The sequence below is a fragment of the Pan troglodytes genome, chromosome 4 (genome assembly GCF_028858775.2).
Source record: "Pan troglodytes isolate AG18354 chromosome 4, NHGRI_mPanTro3-v2.0_pri, whole genome shotgun sequence".
NCBI lineage: Eukaryota > Metazoa > Chordata > Mammalia > Primates > Hominidae > Pan > Pan troglodytes.
The window spans coordinates 18517201-18535263 of record NC_072402.2 but is presented as its reverse complement, the minus strand read 5'-3'; the positions used below and the strand labels follow the sequence as shown (position 1 = coordinate 18535263).

The following is an 18063-nucleotide window of genomic DNA, read 5'->3' as shown; positions in this document are numbered from 1 at the left end:
GGGGGTTCAGTCGTCCCTTACAAAGGGCTCAGATGACTGAATTAGACCCAGCCCTTAGCAGCCATTGGTTCAGGATAGCCCTAATCTAATCAGGAAGTTGGGCCGGCACATCAATTCATGCTTCCGCCCACACCCAAGGGAGGGGCAGACACAGGGCGAGTCTCTGAGGGGCGGGAAATGCAGGGGGCATTTCAGAATTCAGTCTCCTTCACAGAATCGCAAAGTTCACATTTCACAACAATAAAGAAACTATTTACAGTAAAAAATGAGACATTTTACGAAGTTGAGCATTAGAAAACTTCGATGTCTGAGAAAAAAACTCTCTAACGCACGGGGAAACAAGCGGTTTATCAAATACTCTGAAAACAAAATGGGCTGGGTGAGGGAAACGTGAAAATATTATTTCAATTTTTATTTTACGTCATTTTATCTTAGTTTAGTTTGGTTTATTTGTTAATTTCTGAGACAGAGTCTCGCTCTGTCCCCCAGGCTGGATTACAGCGGCCTGCTCTCAGCCCACTGCAGCCTCGGCATCCTAGGCTCAACGGATTCTCCTGCCTCGGCCTCCAGAGCGGCTGGGACTAAATGTGCGCGCTGCCACGCCGGGCAAATTTTTCTATCTTTTCAAGTAGAGACGAGGTTTCACCATTTTGGCCAGGCTGGTCTTGAACTGCTGACTTCAGGTGATCTGCCCCACTTTGGCTTCCCAAAGAGAAGGGACTATAGGCGTGAGCCACCGCGCCCAGACTATGATAGTTGCACGCTGAAGCCCGAAGCTGCTCTGCCTTAGGATTTTTCCTGAGTTTTACTTTCTTGTCAGGATGAGTTGCTAGTTCATCTTTCCTGTTGGATCTTCTAGAAAGGCATTACTGATGAGATTATGGCTTTCCCACAAGAAATACTACTTTGGTGAAACTCTATTGAAATTATCAGTACCTTCAGTTTCCAATACTTATCAAGTACAATAGTTGAACGTGGCATGGTAGCTGAAAGGGTAAGAGGCAGAGTTTGGCAGACTCCATTTTTTTCAGTTTCGATGGTTTCAGGTTTTTTGGTTTCAGCCAAACTAAAGAATGTCCTCACGAGCTGTCAATTCACAGGTCACTACAGAGAATTTTTGAGACGGAATCACAGGGTAATTTTTGGCGTACGATCTGTGAGCTGTGCTGGGAAGGTTCACGCTGATTCCATAATAAATCTCGGGTTTTTACTCTATAGCGAAAAATTACTCTTTTCCATCACGAAGGTGAAGCAGAGTATGTACAAGTAGAGTGTGGAATAACTTTGTCACTCGTGACGAACCGACTTGGTCCAATACTTTAACGACTTCTCCAATGTCTCCGTACTCAGGTTTGATTTTCTGAGCGGATCATCGGTAGAATGAATAAAATCAAGAATCCTCTAAGGCGATGTTTGCAACTAAATTTCAGTGTCTCCGGAAGCACTGGAAAAATCACCACGTGTAGCGACAGTGAAGTATCAATGGGCTCTCTCTGTGTCCTTTAAACCGCCCATATGATCCTTACAAATGGCGGCTTGAGGAAAGGTGGTTTTGGAATTGGTTTCTCTCTAGTCTTACATGATGTATCTATACTCTATTGCATTATAATGCAGGAAAGGGTCACTTGCTGACATAAAGCACAGCAGGCAGGAATAGAAGAGTCAACTTAGGGGGAAAAAAAGTGCTTTGTGATTTCATTTTGATGTCTGCAGTTTGGAAATCAGTTGCTCAGTTTAACTGTTCTCGTGATGGCTCACAAAATTACATATGAGCATTGAAAATGTACAGAAGAACAACAATCGGGGAAACATTTCTGCAAGCTCCAATCACCGGAACCCAGACAGAAGCATACAAGCTAAGAGACAGCTACACCAGGCTTCAGCGGGAAACCATACAGATCTCCTGGGAAGGGCTTCCCTCTCTGAATGCGGCTGCCTGTCCACGGGATGCTCTGGGCCCAGGCACCTCGAGTCCTCCAACTGGAAAGACATAGAAAAACGCCTCCACATCCCATTAAAATGCCCAAAGATTTAGCCAAGGCTCCTATGAAACGATCTGCTGTCTTCATCCAGGTAAGGGCAACTGCACATTTTAAGACACTGAGATCGTGGGTAAATCCAGGTGGGACTGAGATGCAGGAGCTCCAGCACACACACTCCTGTCATTGGAAGATGAACGCGGTACTTCTTCCTGCACAAACAGACCCTGCCCTCTGGCCTCGGGCCTAGAACATGATTCTTTTGCAGTTGCTGTTGGGGAAGAGGCCCCTGGGCTTTAACCTGCGAACGGCCTCCCTTAAATGCTTGGGCTGCAGCGGGGGCGTCTCTCCCCACATCTCACACACGTCCAGGGCCTCTTCCACCACCTCTCCGACAAAGACCTTGGCTATTCCAGCCATGGCAATGGCCGCGTTCTCAGACACCGAACTGCCAGTGATAGCCCGCATCAGACCCGCAATGCGTGCTCTCGGGAAAGCTGACCGGCGACACACTTCGTAGCGGGACAGCTGCTCCTCAGACATGGCAGACAGCAGGGTTGTCATCCTCTGAGCCTCCTCTGCATCCACGGTGGGCTTCCTCTCCTTCTTGCCTTTCGTATGTGTTTTCCGTCTTTTGGCTGCAGGAGGAGCTGAGGCTGAGGCCTCATTGTCACCTTCTGGGAGGTCCATGACATCCTCACTCCTGAGCTCACCTTCCTGATCCCTGGGTTCTTCCGAGTTCCCATCTAGCTCCTCAGGGATTCCATCCTTCTTGCTGCCCTTCAGACCTCGGGGCATGGCGAGCATCTCAGCAGACACACCTGTTTGCCTGCCGGTCTCCATGGGTGAGATTCAAGCCTGCTCCGTGACAGCAGCTGTACAGGCAGAAGTTCCGGCTGGGGTGGTTTGATTCTGGATCTGCGATGAGAACCTTTCAAAGATTTTAGCTGCTGTGCTTCTGCTGAGCCAGTTTCGCCGTAACCGGACACGGCTCCCGGCCTCCCCTTCCCACACACAAACACACACACACTGAATTTTCTCACTTCCACAATGTGAAGAAACTTGTGGAAGGAGAGTATGTTAGTTTTAGGTCAATGCAGAACGAATTCTCACCAATTTGGGATACTTAAAACAAACACCAGCTCACAGGTCAGAAGTTCTGCTAGGCCAAGTGACCGCCTCCTGCTCAGAGGCACACGAGGGACCTCCAGGATGGGTCTGGCTGTGTGGTCGTCGCCTCCACCCGAGAAGGGTCTGGCTTCGATCCGATTCGAGTTGGTGGCAGAATTCAACAGTGCCTTGGGGTTGTGAGCCCCAGGCCCACTTGTTGGTTCTGCCGGCTGCCGTGAGGAGGCTCTCAGCTCCTACCCGTGTTGCCCAGGTCTCGGCTGTGAGGCTCCCTGGGTGTGCACAGCCAGTGCTGGGGAATCTCCCACAGGGGAGCGTAATCACAGGGGGGTTCAGTCGTCCCTTACAAAGGGCTCAGATGACTGAATTAGACCCAGCCCTTAGCAGCCATTGGTTCAGGATAGCCCTAATCTAATCAGGAAGTTGGGCCGGCACATCAATTCATGCTTCCGCCCACACCCAAGGGAGGGGCAGACACAGGGCGAGTCTCTGAGGGGCGGGAAATGCAGGGGGCATTTCAGAATTCAGTCTCCTTCACAGAATCGCAAAGTTCACATTTCACAACAATAAAGAAACTATTTACAGTAAAAAATGAGACATTTTACGAAGTTGAGCATTAGAAAACTTCGATGTCTGAGAAAAAAACTCTCTAACGCACGGGGAAACAAGCGGTTTATCAAATACTCTGAAAACAAAATGGGCTGGGTGAGGGAAACGTGAAAATATTATTTCAATTTTTATTTTACGTCATTTTATCTTAGTTTAGTTTGGTTTATTTTTTTATTTCTGAGACAGAGTCTCGCTCTGTCCCCCAGGCTGGATTACAGCGGCCTGCTCTCAGCCCACTGCAGCCTCGGCATCCTAGGCTCAACGGATTCTCCTGCCTCGGCCTCCAGAGCGGCTGGGACTAAATGTGCGCGCTGCCACGCCGGGCAAATTTTTGTATCTTTTCAAGTACAGACGAGGTTTCACCATTTTGGCCAGGCTGGTCTTGAACTGCTGACTTCAGGTGATCTGCCCCACTTTGGCTTCCCAAAGAGAAGGGACTATAGGCGTGAGCCACCGCGCCCAGACTATGATAGTTTCACGCTGAAGCCCGAAGCTGCTCTGCCTTAGGATTTTTCCTGAGTTTTACTTTCTTGTCAGGATGAGTTGCTAGTTCATCTTTCCTGTTGGATCTTCTAGAAAGGCATTACTGATGAGATTATGGCTTTCTCACAAGAAATACTACTTTGGTGAAACTCTATTGAAATTATCAGTACCTTCAGTTTCCAATACTTATCAAGTACAATAGTTGAACGTGGCATGGTAGCTGAAAGGGTACACGTTACAGGAGGCAGAACAGCCAACGTGGGTCTGTTTATGGGTAGGAAAGAGAGAGACACTTATTAGAAGTTTCTAATGCAGTCTGTCACTGGTAGGTCAGCGTTCTAGAACATGGTCATGGCCATGCACATGGCTGGAATGACCGGGGTCTTATTCAGGGAGGTGGTAGAAGCAGCCCTGGGTGTGTGTGAGATGGGGAATCAGACGCCCCGCTGCAGCCCAAGCATTAGAAGGAGGCTGTTCGCAGATGAAAACCCAAGGGCCACTTCCTCAACACCTAGTACAAAATAACTATCTTCTTCTGGGCCCCAGTCTAGATAGAAAGGCCTGTTCTTAAAGGACAAAGAACTGAATCCACTGTTTCTATGACAGGACTGCCTGTGCCCTGCACCTTCTGTGTTTTAGTCTAGGCTGAATTGACCCATGATTTTAAAGTCTTTCTCCAACTGTGTCATTGATCTCATGTAGATGAAGGCAGCAGCTTCTTTCATAATTGCTTTGACTAAATATTTGTGCTTCTAAGGGCATATAGACACATTTTTCTGTTTCTTTCTACCTGGAAGAAAAAAGTTGTGTGAGTCCAAAGCATCCTGGGGACAGGAAGCTACTTTCAGAGAGAAAAACGCTTTCAAGAGACTTATGTGTTTTCATACTGAAGCCTGGAGTTGCAATGTCTTAGCTTTTATGCTTGTTGCTTGATTTCAACAGGTGAAGCCTCCAGAAACTATTTCCTTATGGTAGTCTATCCAGAAGGCTGTGTCCTGACCAAGAGACTGGAATTGATTTGAATGAATGAAAATTGAATTTTCATTTGTCATCCACTGAACTATTTTCTGACTTTTGCAAGAATGAAATTAAAATTACACACCAAATTGTTGTCTAAAATGACTTTACTCACATTTCTACCAAGATTGTTTTATGTCAGGGAGGGCTCTTTGATAATATTAAAATGGTAAAGTATTCTAGAAGCTGCATGGAAAACTTCAGAGAGAAAACAGACCCTAGAAACACTGTCTAGTCTCTGCACTCATTTCCATGCCTTCAGCTCTGAAGAATCGGTTTTACTGTAAACTATTTTTATAGCTAAGGTAATATACTGATCTCTCTGTTGTCCTTCTGAGAAAGAAAAATACATCTGACATGTAATTTTATAGTACATAAGAATTCTCACATATTTTAATGTTATATTATGGTGTTAAAATGCAAAAATTAAAGAGAAAATTCCTATGATTATAAGATTTAAGCATTAAATATTTTCATTAAAATAAAACACTCTTTCTAATTACACTGACATATAATTCATCAAATACTCTGAATATAAGAGAAATGGGAACAAATGTATAATAAAAAATCAAATGAACTTCCAGTGTTCACGGTGGCGTGGATGGAGCTTAGTCGTCATCACTCTGCCCTAACAACAAGCATAAAATTTAAAAAGTGCAAAATTGGCCAGGCATGCTGGTTCATGCCGGTAATCCCAGCACTTTGGGAGGCTGAGGCAGGCAAATCACCTGAGGTCGGAAGTTCAAGACCAGCCTGGCCAACATGGAGAAACCCCATCTCTACTAAAAAAAAAAAAAAAAAAAAAAAAAAAATACAAAAATTAGCCGGGCATGGTGACGCATGCCTATAATCCCAGCTACTCGAGAGGCTGAGGTAGGAGAATCGCTTGAACCTAGGAGGTGGAGGTTGCGGTGAGCCAAGATCGCACCATTGCACTCCAGCCTGGGCAACAAGAGTGAAACTCTGTCTCAAAAAAAAAGTGAAAAATCAACACCTCTTTTGACATTTGTCTGAGTAGTGAGGTCACAGGGCAAACTGCGGAGAAAATAAAAAGATCTGTGCTTTCCTCACTTCAAAGTATTCTATAAAATGATAGTAACCCAAGCAGAATAACACTGGCTTAAAAACAGACACTTAGACCACTGGAACAGAATAGAGGCCACAGAAGTCAATCCAGACATGTACGGCCTACGGAGTTTACACAAAGGTGACAACAACAATGGAGAAATGACTGTCTTTTCAATCAATGGTGACAGGAAAACTAGATATCCACATGCAAAATAATCAAATTACACCGTTTTCTCTTAGCATATACAAAAATACACTAAAATCTCTTTCAAACTTCAGAGCAGGACCCTCAACTATGACCCTACTACAAGAAACGTAGGGAAAAACATCCCCAACGCTGGTTAGGCCAGTGATCTTTTAGATATAACCCAAAAACACAGACAACGAAAGCAAAGTAGACAAAAGGAATTACATCTAACAAGTTTCTGCACAATAAAGGAAACAATCATCAGAGTGAAGAGGAAATCAGCAGAATGGAACAAAATATTTGCACACCATATATCTGATAGGAATAAATTTCCAAAATACCTAAGAAACTCAAACAACTCAATAGGAAGAAAACAAAAATCCAAAATAAAAATAACCAAAAGACCTAAAGAGACATTTATTAAAAAAAAGACAGAAAGGTATGGCCAGTGGGTGTATGGAAAAATGCTCCACATCACTAACCATCACAGAAATGCAAACTACAACCAAAATAAAATATTACATCACACCCATTAGAATAACTGTTATGAAAATGTCAAGAGATAACAATTGTAGATGAAGATGCGAAGAAAAGGGAAACCGCTTGCCCTGTTGGTGAGAATGCAAATTAGTACAACCACTACAGAAACTAGTATGGCAGTTCCTCCAAAAACTAAAAATAGAGCTACGATATGTTCCACCAATGCCACACTGCTAAATATATATCCAGAGGAAATAAAATTAGTATACTGAAGAGCTATCTGTATGCTCATGTCTATTGCAGCAGTATTTACAATAGCTAAGATATAAAATCAACATAAGTGTCCAAAAAAAGATGATTGGATAAAGAAGATGTGATATGTATACACAACAAAATACATCTCCAGGTTCATCTATGTGTTCTTATATTTTAAGGCTACTTATGGAATAGCCTAAAAAAATAAGGACACATAGATGAACCTGGAGATCCTTATGCTAAGTTATGCTATGTGAAATACGCAAGGCATAGAAAGACAAATACTACTTGACCTCAATCTTACGTAGAATCTAAAAAAGTTGATCTTATAGAAGTAGACAGTAGCATGGTAGTTACCATGGGTTGGGGTGGCAGGGGTGGGGTATTTGAGGAGACAGTCAAACTATACAAAATTTCAGTCACGTGGGAGGAATAAGTTCAAGAGATCTATTTTACAGCGTGGTGACTCCACCTAACAATATACCGTGCTCTTGAAAAATGCTAAGAGTGAATGTGAAGTGTTCTTGACAAAACTACAATAACTATGTAAAAATTAGCTAGATTTTGACATTGTAAAATGTATATAATACATCATGTTGTACCTAACAAGTATATACAATATGAAATGTCAGTAGACAAGATTTACCAATAAATAAATACAGAGATCCATGGTTGGAAGGGGTTGGTGTTGAAAGAAGGAATAGAGAAGCTAGAGACAAAAGATTTTTAGAGAAGTGAAACTATTTCATAGGACACTATGGTTGCGGATGCCTGTCATGATGCATCTGTCCAAACCCATAGAATGTACAACAAAAACATAGTGAACCCTAATGTAAGCTACAGACTTTGAGTGATAATAATAGGTCAATGTGGGTTCAATGATTGTAACTCACATACAATCTGGGATAGAGAGTTGATACCGGAGGGAGGCTATGCCTATGTGGGGGAAAGGATATAGGGGAACTCTCTAATTTTTGCCCGATTTTGCATAAAACTAAAACTTTTCTATAAATTGAGCACAAAATTCTTAGCTAGAGCCATCAGGCAAGAGGAAGAAATAAAAGGTATTAACATTGGAAAAGAGCAACTCAGACTATCTCTGTTGCCTGGTGATCTGATGGTATACACAGCAAACCTTAAACACTCCTACAAAAGACAGCCAGACCTTATAGGTAAATTCAGTGAAATCTCAGGTTACAAAAGTCATGCACACAAATTAATAGCATGCTATACACCAACAACAACCAAGATGAGAATTAAATCAAAACCTCAATCCCTCTTACAGTAGCTACATATGTATATGGGAATATACTTTAGAAAGAAAGTGAAAGATCCCAACAAGGAGAACTACAAGGCACTGCTGAAAGAAGTAATAGATGGTACAAATGAGCAGAAATACTTTCCATGCCCGTGGATTAGAAAAAACAGTATTGTTTAAAAAAAAAAAAAAAAACCATGCAGCCCAAAGCAAACTACAGATTCGATGCAATTTCTTCCCAAAAAACAATGTCATTTTATGCAGAGTTAGAAAAAAAAAATTCTAAAATTCATATGGAACCAAAAACAGCTAGGATAGCCAAGCCATCCTAAGGAAAAGGAATAAATATGGAGGCATCACATTACCGGACTTCAAAGTATCCCAAAAGGCTATGCCAAACAATGTGGTATTGGCATAAAAGTAGATCCACAGACCAATGAAACAAAATAGAGAAAACAAAAATAAAGCCAACTGATTTTGACAAAGCATACAGAAACATCGACTGGGGAAATAACACCCTATTGAATAAATGGTGATGGGAACATTGAATAGCCACACACAGAAGAAGGAAACTGGATCCCTATCTTTCATCATACACAAAAATTTACTTAAGGTGACTTCAAGACTTAAATCTAGGTCCTGAAACAATAAAAACTCTAGAAGAAAACCAGGAAAACTCTTCTAGACATTGGCCTAGGCAAAGAACTTATAACAAAGACCCCAAAAGCAAATTCAAAAAAAGCAAAAATAAATCAGTGGGAGCTAATGAAAAGAAAAAGCTTCTCCAAAGCAAAATAAATCATCAGAGTAAACAAACAACCTACAGAATGGGAGAAACTATTTGCAAATTATGCCTCTGGCAAAGGACTGATAGATCCAGAATCTACAAGAAATTGAAACAAATCAAAGAAAACACAAATAATCCCATTAAAAAGTGAGCAAACAACATGCATAGACGTTTCTCAAAAGAAGACACACAAATAACTAATAAACAGGGGAAAATGCTTCACATCTCTAATTATCAGGGAAATGCAAATTAAAGCCACAATGAAAAACAGCTGAGTTTCTCACCCACCTTACCCCAGCGAGAATGGCCATTATTCAATAGTCAAAGAACAGCAGGTGTTGGCGTAAATGTGGTGAAAAGGAAACGTTTAGGCATTGCTGGTGGAATGTAAATTAGTACAACCTCTGCAGAAAACAGTGTAGAGATTTCACAAGGAACTCAAAGTAGATCTACCATTCCATCCAGCAATCCCACTACTGGGTACACACCTAAAAAAAAGAAGTCATTATATCAAAGAAACCTGCACACATATTTTTATCACAGCACAATTCACAATTGCAAAGATATAAAATCAACCTAAGTGCCCATCAACTGACGAGTGGGTCCCAAGATGGCCAATCGGAAGCAGCTTTGGTCTGTGGCACTCACAGAGAGGAAGAGAGGCGAGTGAATGCAGCACCTTTAACTGAAATATCCACGTACTCACATTGAGACTATGTAGGAAAACAACCTGAGCCATGGAGAATGAAGAAAAGCAGGATGGGCCGGGCGCGGTGGCCCACGCCTCTAATCCCAGCACTTTGGGAGGCCGAGGCGGGCGGATCACGAGGTCAGGAGATCGAGACCATCCTTGCTAACACGATGAAGCCCCATCTCTACTAAAAAATAGAAAAAATTAGCCGGGCGTGGTGACGGGCGCCTGTAGTCCCAGCTACTCGGAAGGCTGAGGCAGGAGAATGGCGTGAACCTGGGAGGCGGAGCTTGCAGTGAGCCGAGATTGCGCCACTGCACTCCAGCCTGGGCGACAGAGGGAGACTCCGTCCCAAAAAAAAAAAGAAAGAAAGAAACCAGCCAATGCCCATCAATCGGGTCGATAAAGAAAATGTTTATATATATGTATATACACCACTGAATACAACTCAGCCAAAAATAGGAAAGAAAAAGAAAAAGAAAAACAGGGTGGAGAAACGGTCCACCCTGGAGCAACACAGAGCCAAGGGAACCCGCACCCCCGGTGGAGGGAAGCAGTGAGTGATTGCGTGCCCCCGGGAAACCACACTTCTCCCGTGGATCTTTGCAATCTGTGGATCAGGAGGTCCCCTTATAGGCCCGTGTCTCCAGCGCCTTGGATCTGATGCACACAGCTGTGTGGAGTCTCCACAGAGCAGCTGCTCGAACATGTACAGAGACCCAGGAGCTTTACATATTCTGGCCTCGGGATCCCTGGCAAGGGCATCTGCAGCTCAGGCAAGGCAGAAGGTCTGTGCATAACCCTAGGAAGGGGGCTAAATCCTGGGGGCTGAGCAGCTTCAATCTGCAGGCCCCACTTACATGGCAACTCACAAGATAGGATCCACTGGCTTGGAATTCTAGCCAGCCACAAGAAACAAGGTGGAGCCTGCCTGAGACAGGACAGAGACCCCAGGAAAGGGCCAAGCTGCTATCTATGCTGTTTGGTCAACTCGGCTGTTTCGGTCTGTGGGCTTTGGAGAGTCCAAATGGTCGGGATGAGGTAGAGTACCCCCAGCACAGCACAGCTGCTTTCCCAGAATGTGGCCAGACTGCTTCTTTAAGCAGGACCTCAATCCACTGCTCCTTGTGGGGTGGGTCCTCCCAGCCAGGGCCTCCAGCCATACCTGCCTCTGTTCTACAGCTGACAGAGTTCTAATTTCTCCCTGAGTCTAAGTGCCCATGAAGTAGGGCATGCTGCCACCATGACTGTTCAGGCATCTCAGCTGGTCCAGCCTGTGGGCCTTGGAGAGCCTTAATGGATCAGGGGCTGAAGGGATCCCCAATACAGCACAGCTGCTCCACCAAAAAGCAGTTAGATTGCTTAAGTATGTCCCTGATCCTATTCCCCTCAACTGCATGAGATTTTCCCAAGCAGTGTAACCAGCCACCTCCTACATATACATTCAAGCCAGTAACAAGTTTAGTACCCTCCTGGGACAAAGTTTCCAGAGGAAGAAGCAAGATGCCATCTGTGCTGTTTTGCAGTTTTCAAGGGTGATAATTCCAAGTATGGGAAAAACCCAGGTGACTACAATCCGGAGCAGACACCCAGCAAACTGCAGCAGCCCTACAGAAGAGTGGCCAGAGTGTTTAAAAAAAAAAAAAATCAAACAGCAAACAACCACAACAAAACCAAAACCCCCATCTAAAGGTCAGCAACCTCAAAGCTTAAAGCTAGATAAACCCACAAAGATAAGAAAGAATTTGACAATGCTTTTTATTTTCTCTTACATTTCTTTCAGATGAAATTAAGCTTCAGACAATAACATCTTCTATCACATTCATATCACATTTTTGCATATCTAACTTGATTTTTTTCTCCTGAACTTTACTAAGTGATGTTGATATTCATCAGTTTCAATTCTGAAAAAAAAAAAGAAATTCATGTTGCTTCTTTTTATTCTTAAAAAAAAAAAAAAGAAAAGAAAGAATTAGCACAAAAAAACCCTGAAAACTCAAAAACCCAGAGTGCCCCTTTTCCTCCAAATGACCACAACACCTCTCCACCAAGGGCTCAGAAATTGGCTGAGACTGAGATGGCTAAAATTTGCCATCATGTCCTTTGTAGGGACATGGATGAAATTGGAAAACATCATTCCCAGTAAACTATCATAAGAACAGAAAACCAAACACTGCATATTCTCACTCATAGGTGGGAATTGAACAATGAGATCACATGGACACAGGAAGGGGAATATCACACTCTGGGGACTGTTGTGGGGTGGGGGGAGGGGGGAGGGATAGCACTGGGAGATATACCTAATGCTAGATGACGAGTTAGTGGGTGCAGTGCACCAGCATGGCACATGTATACATATGTAACTAACCTGCACAATGTGCACATGTACCCTAGAACATAAAGTATAATAAAAAAAATTTTTTTAATTTAAAAATAAAAAAATTACAGGATGTGGATAAAAATAAACTTCGCTGACCTAAAAGATCATGTTGTAACCCAATGGAAAGAAGCTAAGAATAATGATAAAACAATGCGGACTTAGACTCCCACACAATAATAATGAGAGACTTTAACACCCCACTGACAATATTAGACAGATCATCAAGACAGAAAATTAACAGATATTCAGGACCTGAACTCAGCTCTGGATCAAATGGACCTCATAGATATCAACAAAACTCTCCACCCAAAAACAATAGAATATACGTTCTTCTCATCACCACACAGCAGTTACTCTAAAATTAATCACATAATTGGAAGTAAAACACTTTTCACCAAATGCAAAAGAACTGAAATTATAACAGTCTCTTGGACCACAGCACAATCAAATTAGAACTCAAAATTAAGAAATTCACTCAAAACCGTACAACTACGTGGAAACTGAACAACCCGCACTGGAATGACTTTTGGGTAAATAACGCAATTAAGGCAGAAATCAAGAAGTTCTTTGAAACTAATGAGAATGAAGATAAAAATGTACCAGAATCTCTGGGATGCAGCTAAAGCAGGGTTAGAGGGAAATTTGTTGCACTAAACACCCACATCAAAAAGTTAGAAAGGACTTGTTAAAAACCTAACATCACAACTAAAGATCTAGAGGACAGGAGCAAACAAATGCCAAAGCTAACAGAAGATAGTAAATAACCAAGATCACAGCTGAACTGAAGGAGATAGAGACACAAAAAAACCCTTCAAAAAATCAATGAATTCAGTAGCAGGTGTTTTGAAAAAATTAATAAAATAGATAAACTTCTAGCTAGGCTAATAAAGAAGAAAAAGAGAAGATTAAAATAAACACAATCAGGCTGGGTGCAGTGGCTCACGCCTGTAATCCCAGCACTTTGGGAGGCCGAGGCGGGTGGATCACAAGGTCAAGAGATCAAGACCATCCTGATCCAAAATGGTGAAACTCTGTCTCTACTAAAAATACAAAAATTAGCTGGGCATGGCGACGTGCACCTGTAGTCCCAGCTACTCGGGAGGCTGAGGCAGGAGAATCGCTGGAACCCGGGAGGTGGAGGTTGCAGTGAGCCGAGATAGCGCCACTGCACTCCAGTATGGTGATACAGACTCCGTCTCAAAAAAAAAAAAAAACACACACACACACACAAAATCAGAAATACGGGGGATATCACCACTAACCCCACAGAAATACACACAACCATCAGAGACTATAAACAACACCTCCATGCACATAAACTAGAAAATTAGAAGAAATAGATAAATTCCTGGACACGTATACCCTACAAGACTGATCCAGAAAGAAATCAAATACTCAAATAGACCAATAAGTTCTAAAATTGAAGCAGTAATTAATAGCCTACCAACCAAAAAAAGGCCCAGGACCAGAGGATTCACAGTTGAATTCTACCAGAAGTAAAAAAAAAAAAAAGGGAGCTGGCACCATTCCTACAGAAACTATTCCAAAATATTAGGCCAGCATCATTCTGATACCAAAACCTGGCAGAGATACAACAAAAAAAGAAAACTTCAGGCTAATATCCTTGATGAACATTGATGCAAAATTCTTCAACAAAATGCTGGCAAACCAAATCCAGCAGCATATCAAAAAGCTTATCCACCACAATCAAGTAGGCTTCATCCCTGTGATGCAAGGTTTGTTCAACATATACAAATCAATAAATGTGATTCATCACGTAAACAGAACTAAAGACAAAAACCACGTGATTATCTCAATAGATGTAGAAAAGGCCTTTCATAAAATTCAACATCACTTCATGTTAAAAACTCTCAATAAACTAGGTATCAAAGGAACATACCTCAAAATAATAAGAGCCGTGTATGATAAATCCACAGCCAATATCATACTGAATGGTCAAGGGCTGGAAGCACTTCCTGTGTAAACTGGCACAAGACAAGTTTGCCCTTTCTCACCACTCCTATTCAACATAGTACTGGAAGTCTTAGCCAGAGTAATCAGACAAGAGAAAGAAATAAAGGGCATCCAAATTGTTAAAGAGGAAGTTAAACTGTCACTGTCTCCAATGGTATGATTGTATACCTAGAAAATCTAAAGACTCATGTAGAAAGCTCCTAGATCTGTTAAATGAATTCAGCAAAGTTTAAGGATACAAAATCAGTGTATACAAATCAATAGCACTGCTATAAACCAACAGTGACCAAGCTGAGAATCAAATCAAGAACTCAGCCCCTTTTATAATAGCTGCAAAAAATAAAGTAAAATACTTAGGAATATACCTATCCAAGGATGTGAAAGACCTCTACAAGGAAAAGTGCAAAATACTGCTGAAAGAAATCATAGATGAAACAAACATAAAATCATCCCATGCTTATGGAGGGGTAGAATCAATATTGTAAAAATGACCATACTGCCAAAAGCAATCTACAAATTCAATGCAATTTCCATCAATATTCCATTATCATTCTTCGCAGAACTAGAAAAAAACTGTTCTAAAATTTATATGGAGGTATAAAAGAGCCTGCATAGACAAAGTAAGGCTGAGCACAAAGAAGGAATATAGAGGCATCACATTACCCAACTTCAAATTATACTACAAGGCTATAGTTACCAAAACAGCATGCTACTGGTATAAAAATAGGCATATAGACCAATGAAACAAAATAGATAATCCAGAAATAAAGCCAAATACTTACAGCCAACTGATCTTCGACAAAGCAAACAAAAACATAAAGGAGCGAAAGGACACCCTATTCAACAAATAGTGCCAGGATAATTGGCAAGCCTCATATAGAAGGATGAAAGCAGATCCTCAACTCTCACCTTATACAAAAATCAACTCAAGATGGATGAAAGACTTTAAATCTAAGACCTGAAACCATAAAAATTCTAGAAGATAACATCAGAAAAACTCTTCTAGACATTAGCTTAGGCAAAGAGTTCATGACCAAGAAGAACCCAAAAGCAAATGCAAGAAAAACAAAGATAAATAGATAGGACTTAATTAAACTAAAAAGTTTCTGCACAGCAAAAAAACTTAGTAAGAATCAGCAGAGTAAACAACCTATAGAGTGGGAGAAAATATTCACATACTGTGTATCTTACAAAGGACTAATATTCAGAATCTACAAGGAACTAAAACAAAGCCTCAAGGAAAAGAACAAACAATCCCGTCAAAAAGTGGGCTAAAACATAAACAGGCAATTTTCAAAAGAAGATATACAAATGGCCACCAAACATATGAAAAAAATGTTCAATAATGATCATGGAAATGTAAATCAAAACCACAATGCAATGCCACCTTACGCCTGCAAGAACGCCATAATTAAAAAAATCAAAAAATAATAGATGTTATGGTGGATGAGGTGAGGGACACTTTTTCACTGCTGATAGGAATGTAAACTAGCACAACCACTATGGAAAACAGGGTGGAGATTCCTTAAAGGACTAAAAGGAGGTCTATCATTTGATCCACCAATCCCACTACTGGGTATCTGCCCAGAGAAAAATAAGTCATTATATGAAAAAAACTCTTGCACACACGTGTTTATAGCAGCACAATTCACAATTGCAAAAATATGAAACCAGGCTGGGCACAGTGGCTCACACCTGTAATCCCAGCACTTTGGGAGGCCGAGGTGGGTGGATCATGAAGTCAGGAGATCGAGACCATCCTGGCTAACATGGTGAAACCCTGCCTCTACTAAAAATACAAAAAATTAGCCAGGCGTGGTGGCAGGCACCTGTAGTCCCAGCTATTAGGGAGGCTGAGGCAGGAGAATGGCGTGAACCCGGGAGGTGGAGCTTGCAGTGAGCCAAGATCGTGCCACTGCACTCCAGCCTGGGTGACAGAGTGAGACTACATCTCAAAAAAAAAAAAAAAAAAAAAAAAAACAACCAATGCCCATCATCGGGTTGATACAGAAAATGTTATATATATATATATAAATGTTATATAGATGTGTGTGTGTGTGTGTATAGATATACCACTGAATACAACTCAGCCAAAAATAGGAAAGAAATAATGGTATTCCCAGCAGCCTGGATGGAATTGGAGACCATTACTTTAAGTGAAGTAACTCAAGAATGGAAAATCAAACATCATATGTTCTCACTTATAAACAGGAGCTAAGCTATGACAACACAAAAACATAAGAATGTTACAGTGGACCTTGTGGAACTTAGATGGAAGGGTGGAAAGGGGTGAGGAATAAAAGACTACACATTGGGTACAGTGTACACTGCTCAGGTGATGGGCACACCAAAATTTCAGAAATCACCATTAAATCACTTATCCGTGTAACCAAGCACCACCTGCTCCCCAAAAACTATTGAAATAATAATAAAACAAAAGAAAACAAACAAAAAGAAAACAGGAACATATACACCATGGACTGCTACTCAGCCATAAACAGGAATGAAACTATGTCATTTCAGCAACTTGGATGGAACTGGAGGCCATTATTCTCCGTAAAGTAACTCAGCAATCTACAAGCAAATAGTGCACCATCTCACCTAGAAGTGAAAGCTAAGCTATGGGTCCACAAAAGCATGCAGTGTAGTATACTAAACATTAGAGACTCAGAAGTGGGGAAGGTGAGAGGAGGGTGATGGAGGAAGAAACTGCCTGTTGAGTAAAATGTAAACTGAGTGATAAGTGCACTAAAATCCCAGACTTCAGCACTATACAATTCATCTACGGAACGAAAGACAACTTGTACTCCTAGAGCTATTGAAACACATTTTTAAAAATTTAACAACAAAATAATAATAATAATAAGCTCGAATCTTAAAACACTAATACGAACTTATTTTGTAAGTACTGATAACATGGAAACTATTGTTCTGTGTGCCATACCTACATTGAATTGGGCACTAATTTCTACTATAGGTATCACTAAAGTCTTTTAGCAGTATATTTGAATAGAATTCACAACTACACAATTTATCCATGGAACCTGAAACCACAGGTACCCCTACAAATATTGAAATAACAAAATATATTCAATGTTTTCTTAGCTCTGCTGTGACCTCGGGTCAGCAGGTCAGTGAGGTCAAAGCTGGCTTCTCAGGACCTCGTGGCATTCCCATCATGGGCAACGGCAGGATAGCTCAGCTCAGGTGTCCCTTCCACCTTCATAGGGGAAAAGGAGCTTGAGGGGGCTGAGGGGGAGCACCAGCGACAGTCACGTGATTCTTTTCTCAGGAAAGCTTTGGCTTATCCGGAGCCAAACCTGCTGGAGGCTACGAGATTTTCACGAGTGTCACTTTTGGGGAGAAAATGTCAGAGGAGAATCCCTGACAGAGAAGTGACCATTTCAAATTTTTCAAATTTCCATAGCCCCCCGCCCACCCCGCTCCCGGAACACTTCATTCTCAAAGGAACTGATAAAATCTCATGATCTCATGCATTGGTGTTTTGAAGCAGATGTGCAAGTTGGCTAACTTTCGACTTTATTAAAAAAAATTTTTCACTGTCAATATTTCCATGATGATGGAGAAATGTAGACTTTCAGACTCTCTTTCACACCTAGAACTTTAGGTGACCCACCCACCTACCATCCCTCCCACAAGGCGCACTCCAGAAGGTTCGTTCTCCATTGGGCGTGTGCAGAACCCGGGGACTTGATTGGGTTTTCACAGCCCTGATTAGGTTGAGGATCTAGTGAAGCAGGAAGTAC

At 41.8% G+C, this 18063-nt stretch overlaps 1 protein-coding gene across 1 annotated transcript; it reads right to left on the bottom strand.

Annotated features, from left to right (window-relative positions):
• Positions 1-1980: 1980 nt before the first annotated feature.
• On the bottom strand, positions 1981-17983 carry LOC129144150 (TATA-box-binding protein-associated factor 11-like protein 5). The gene is made up of 2 exons (XM_054685372.2): positions 17942-17983; positions 1981-2582 (listed from the first exon to the last, which is right to left on the bottom strand). The coding sequence occupies exons 1-2, from the start codon at positions 17981-17983 to the stop codon at positions 2226-2228; spliced, it is 399 nt and encodes a 132-aa protein (XP_054541347.2). The 3' UTR covers positions 1981-2225.
• Between the last annotated feature and the right edge of the window lie 80 nt (positions 17984-18063).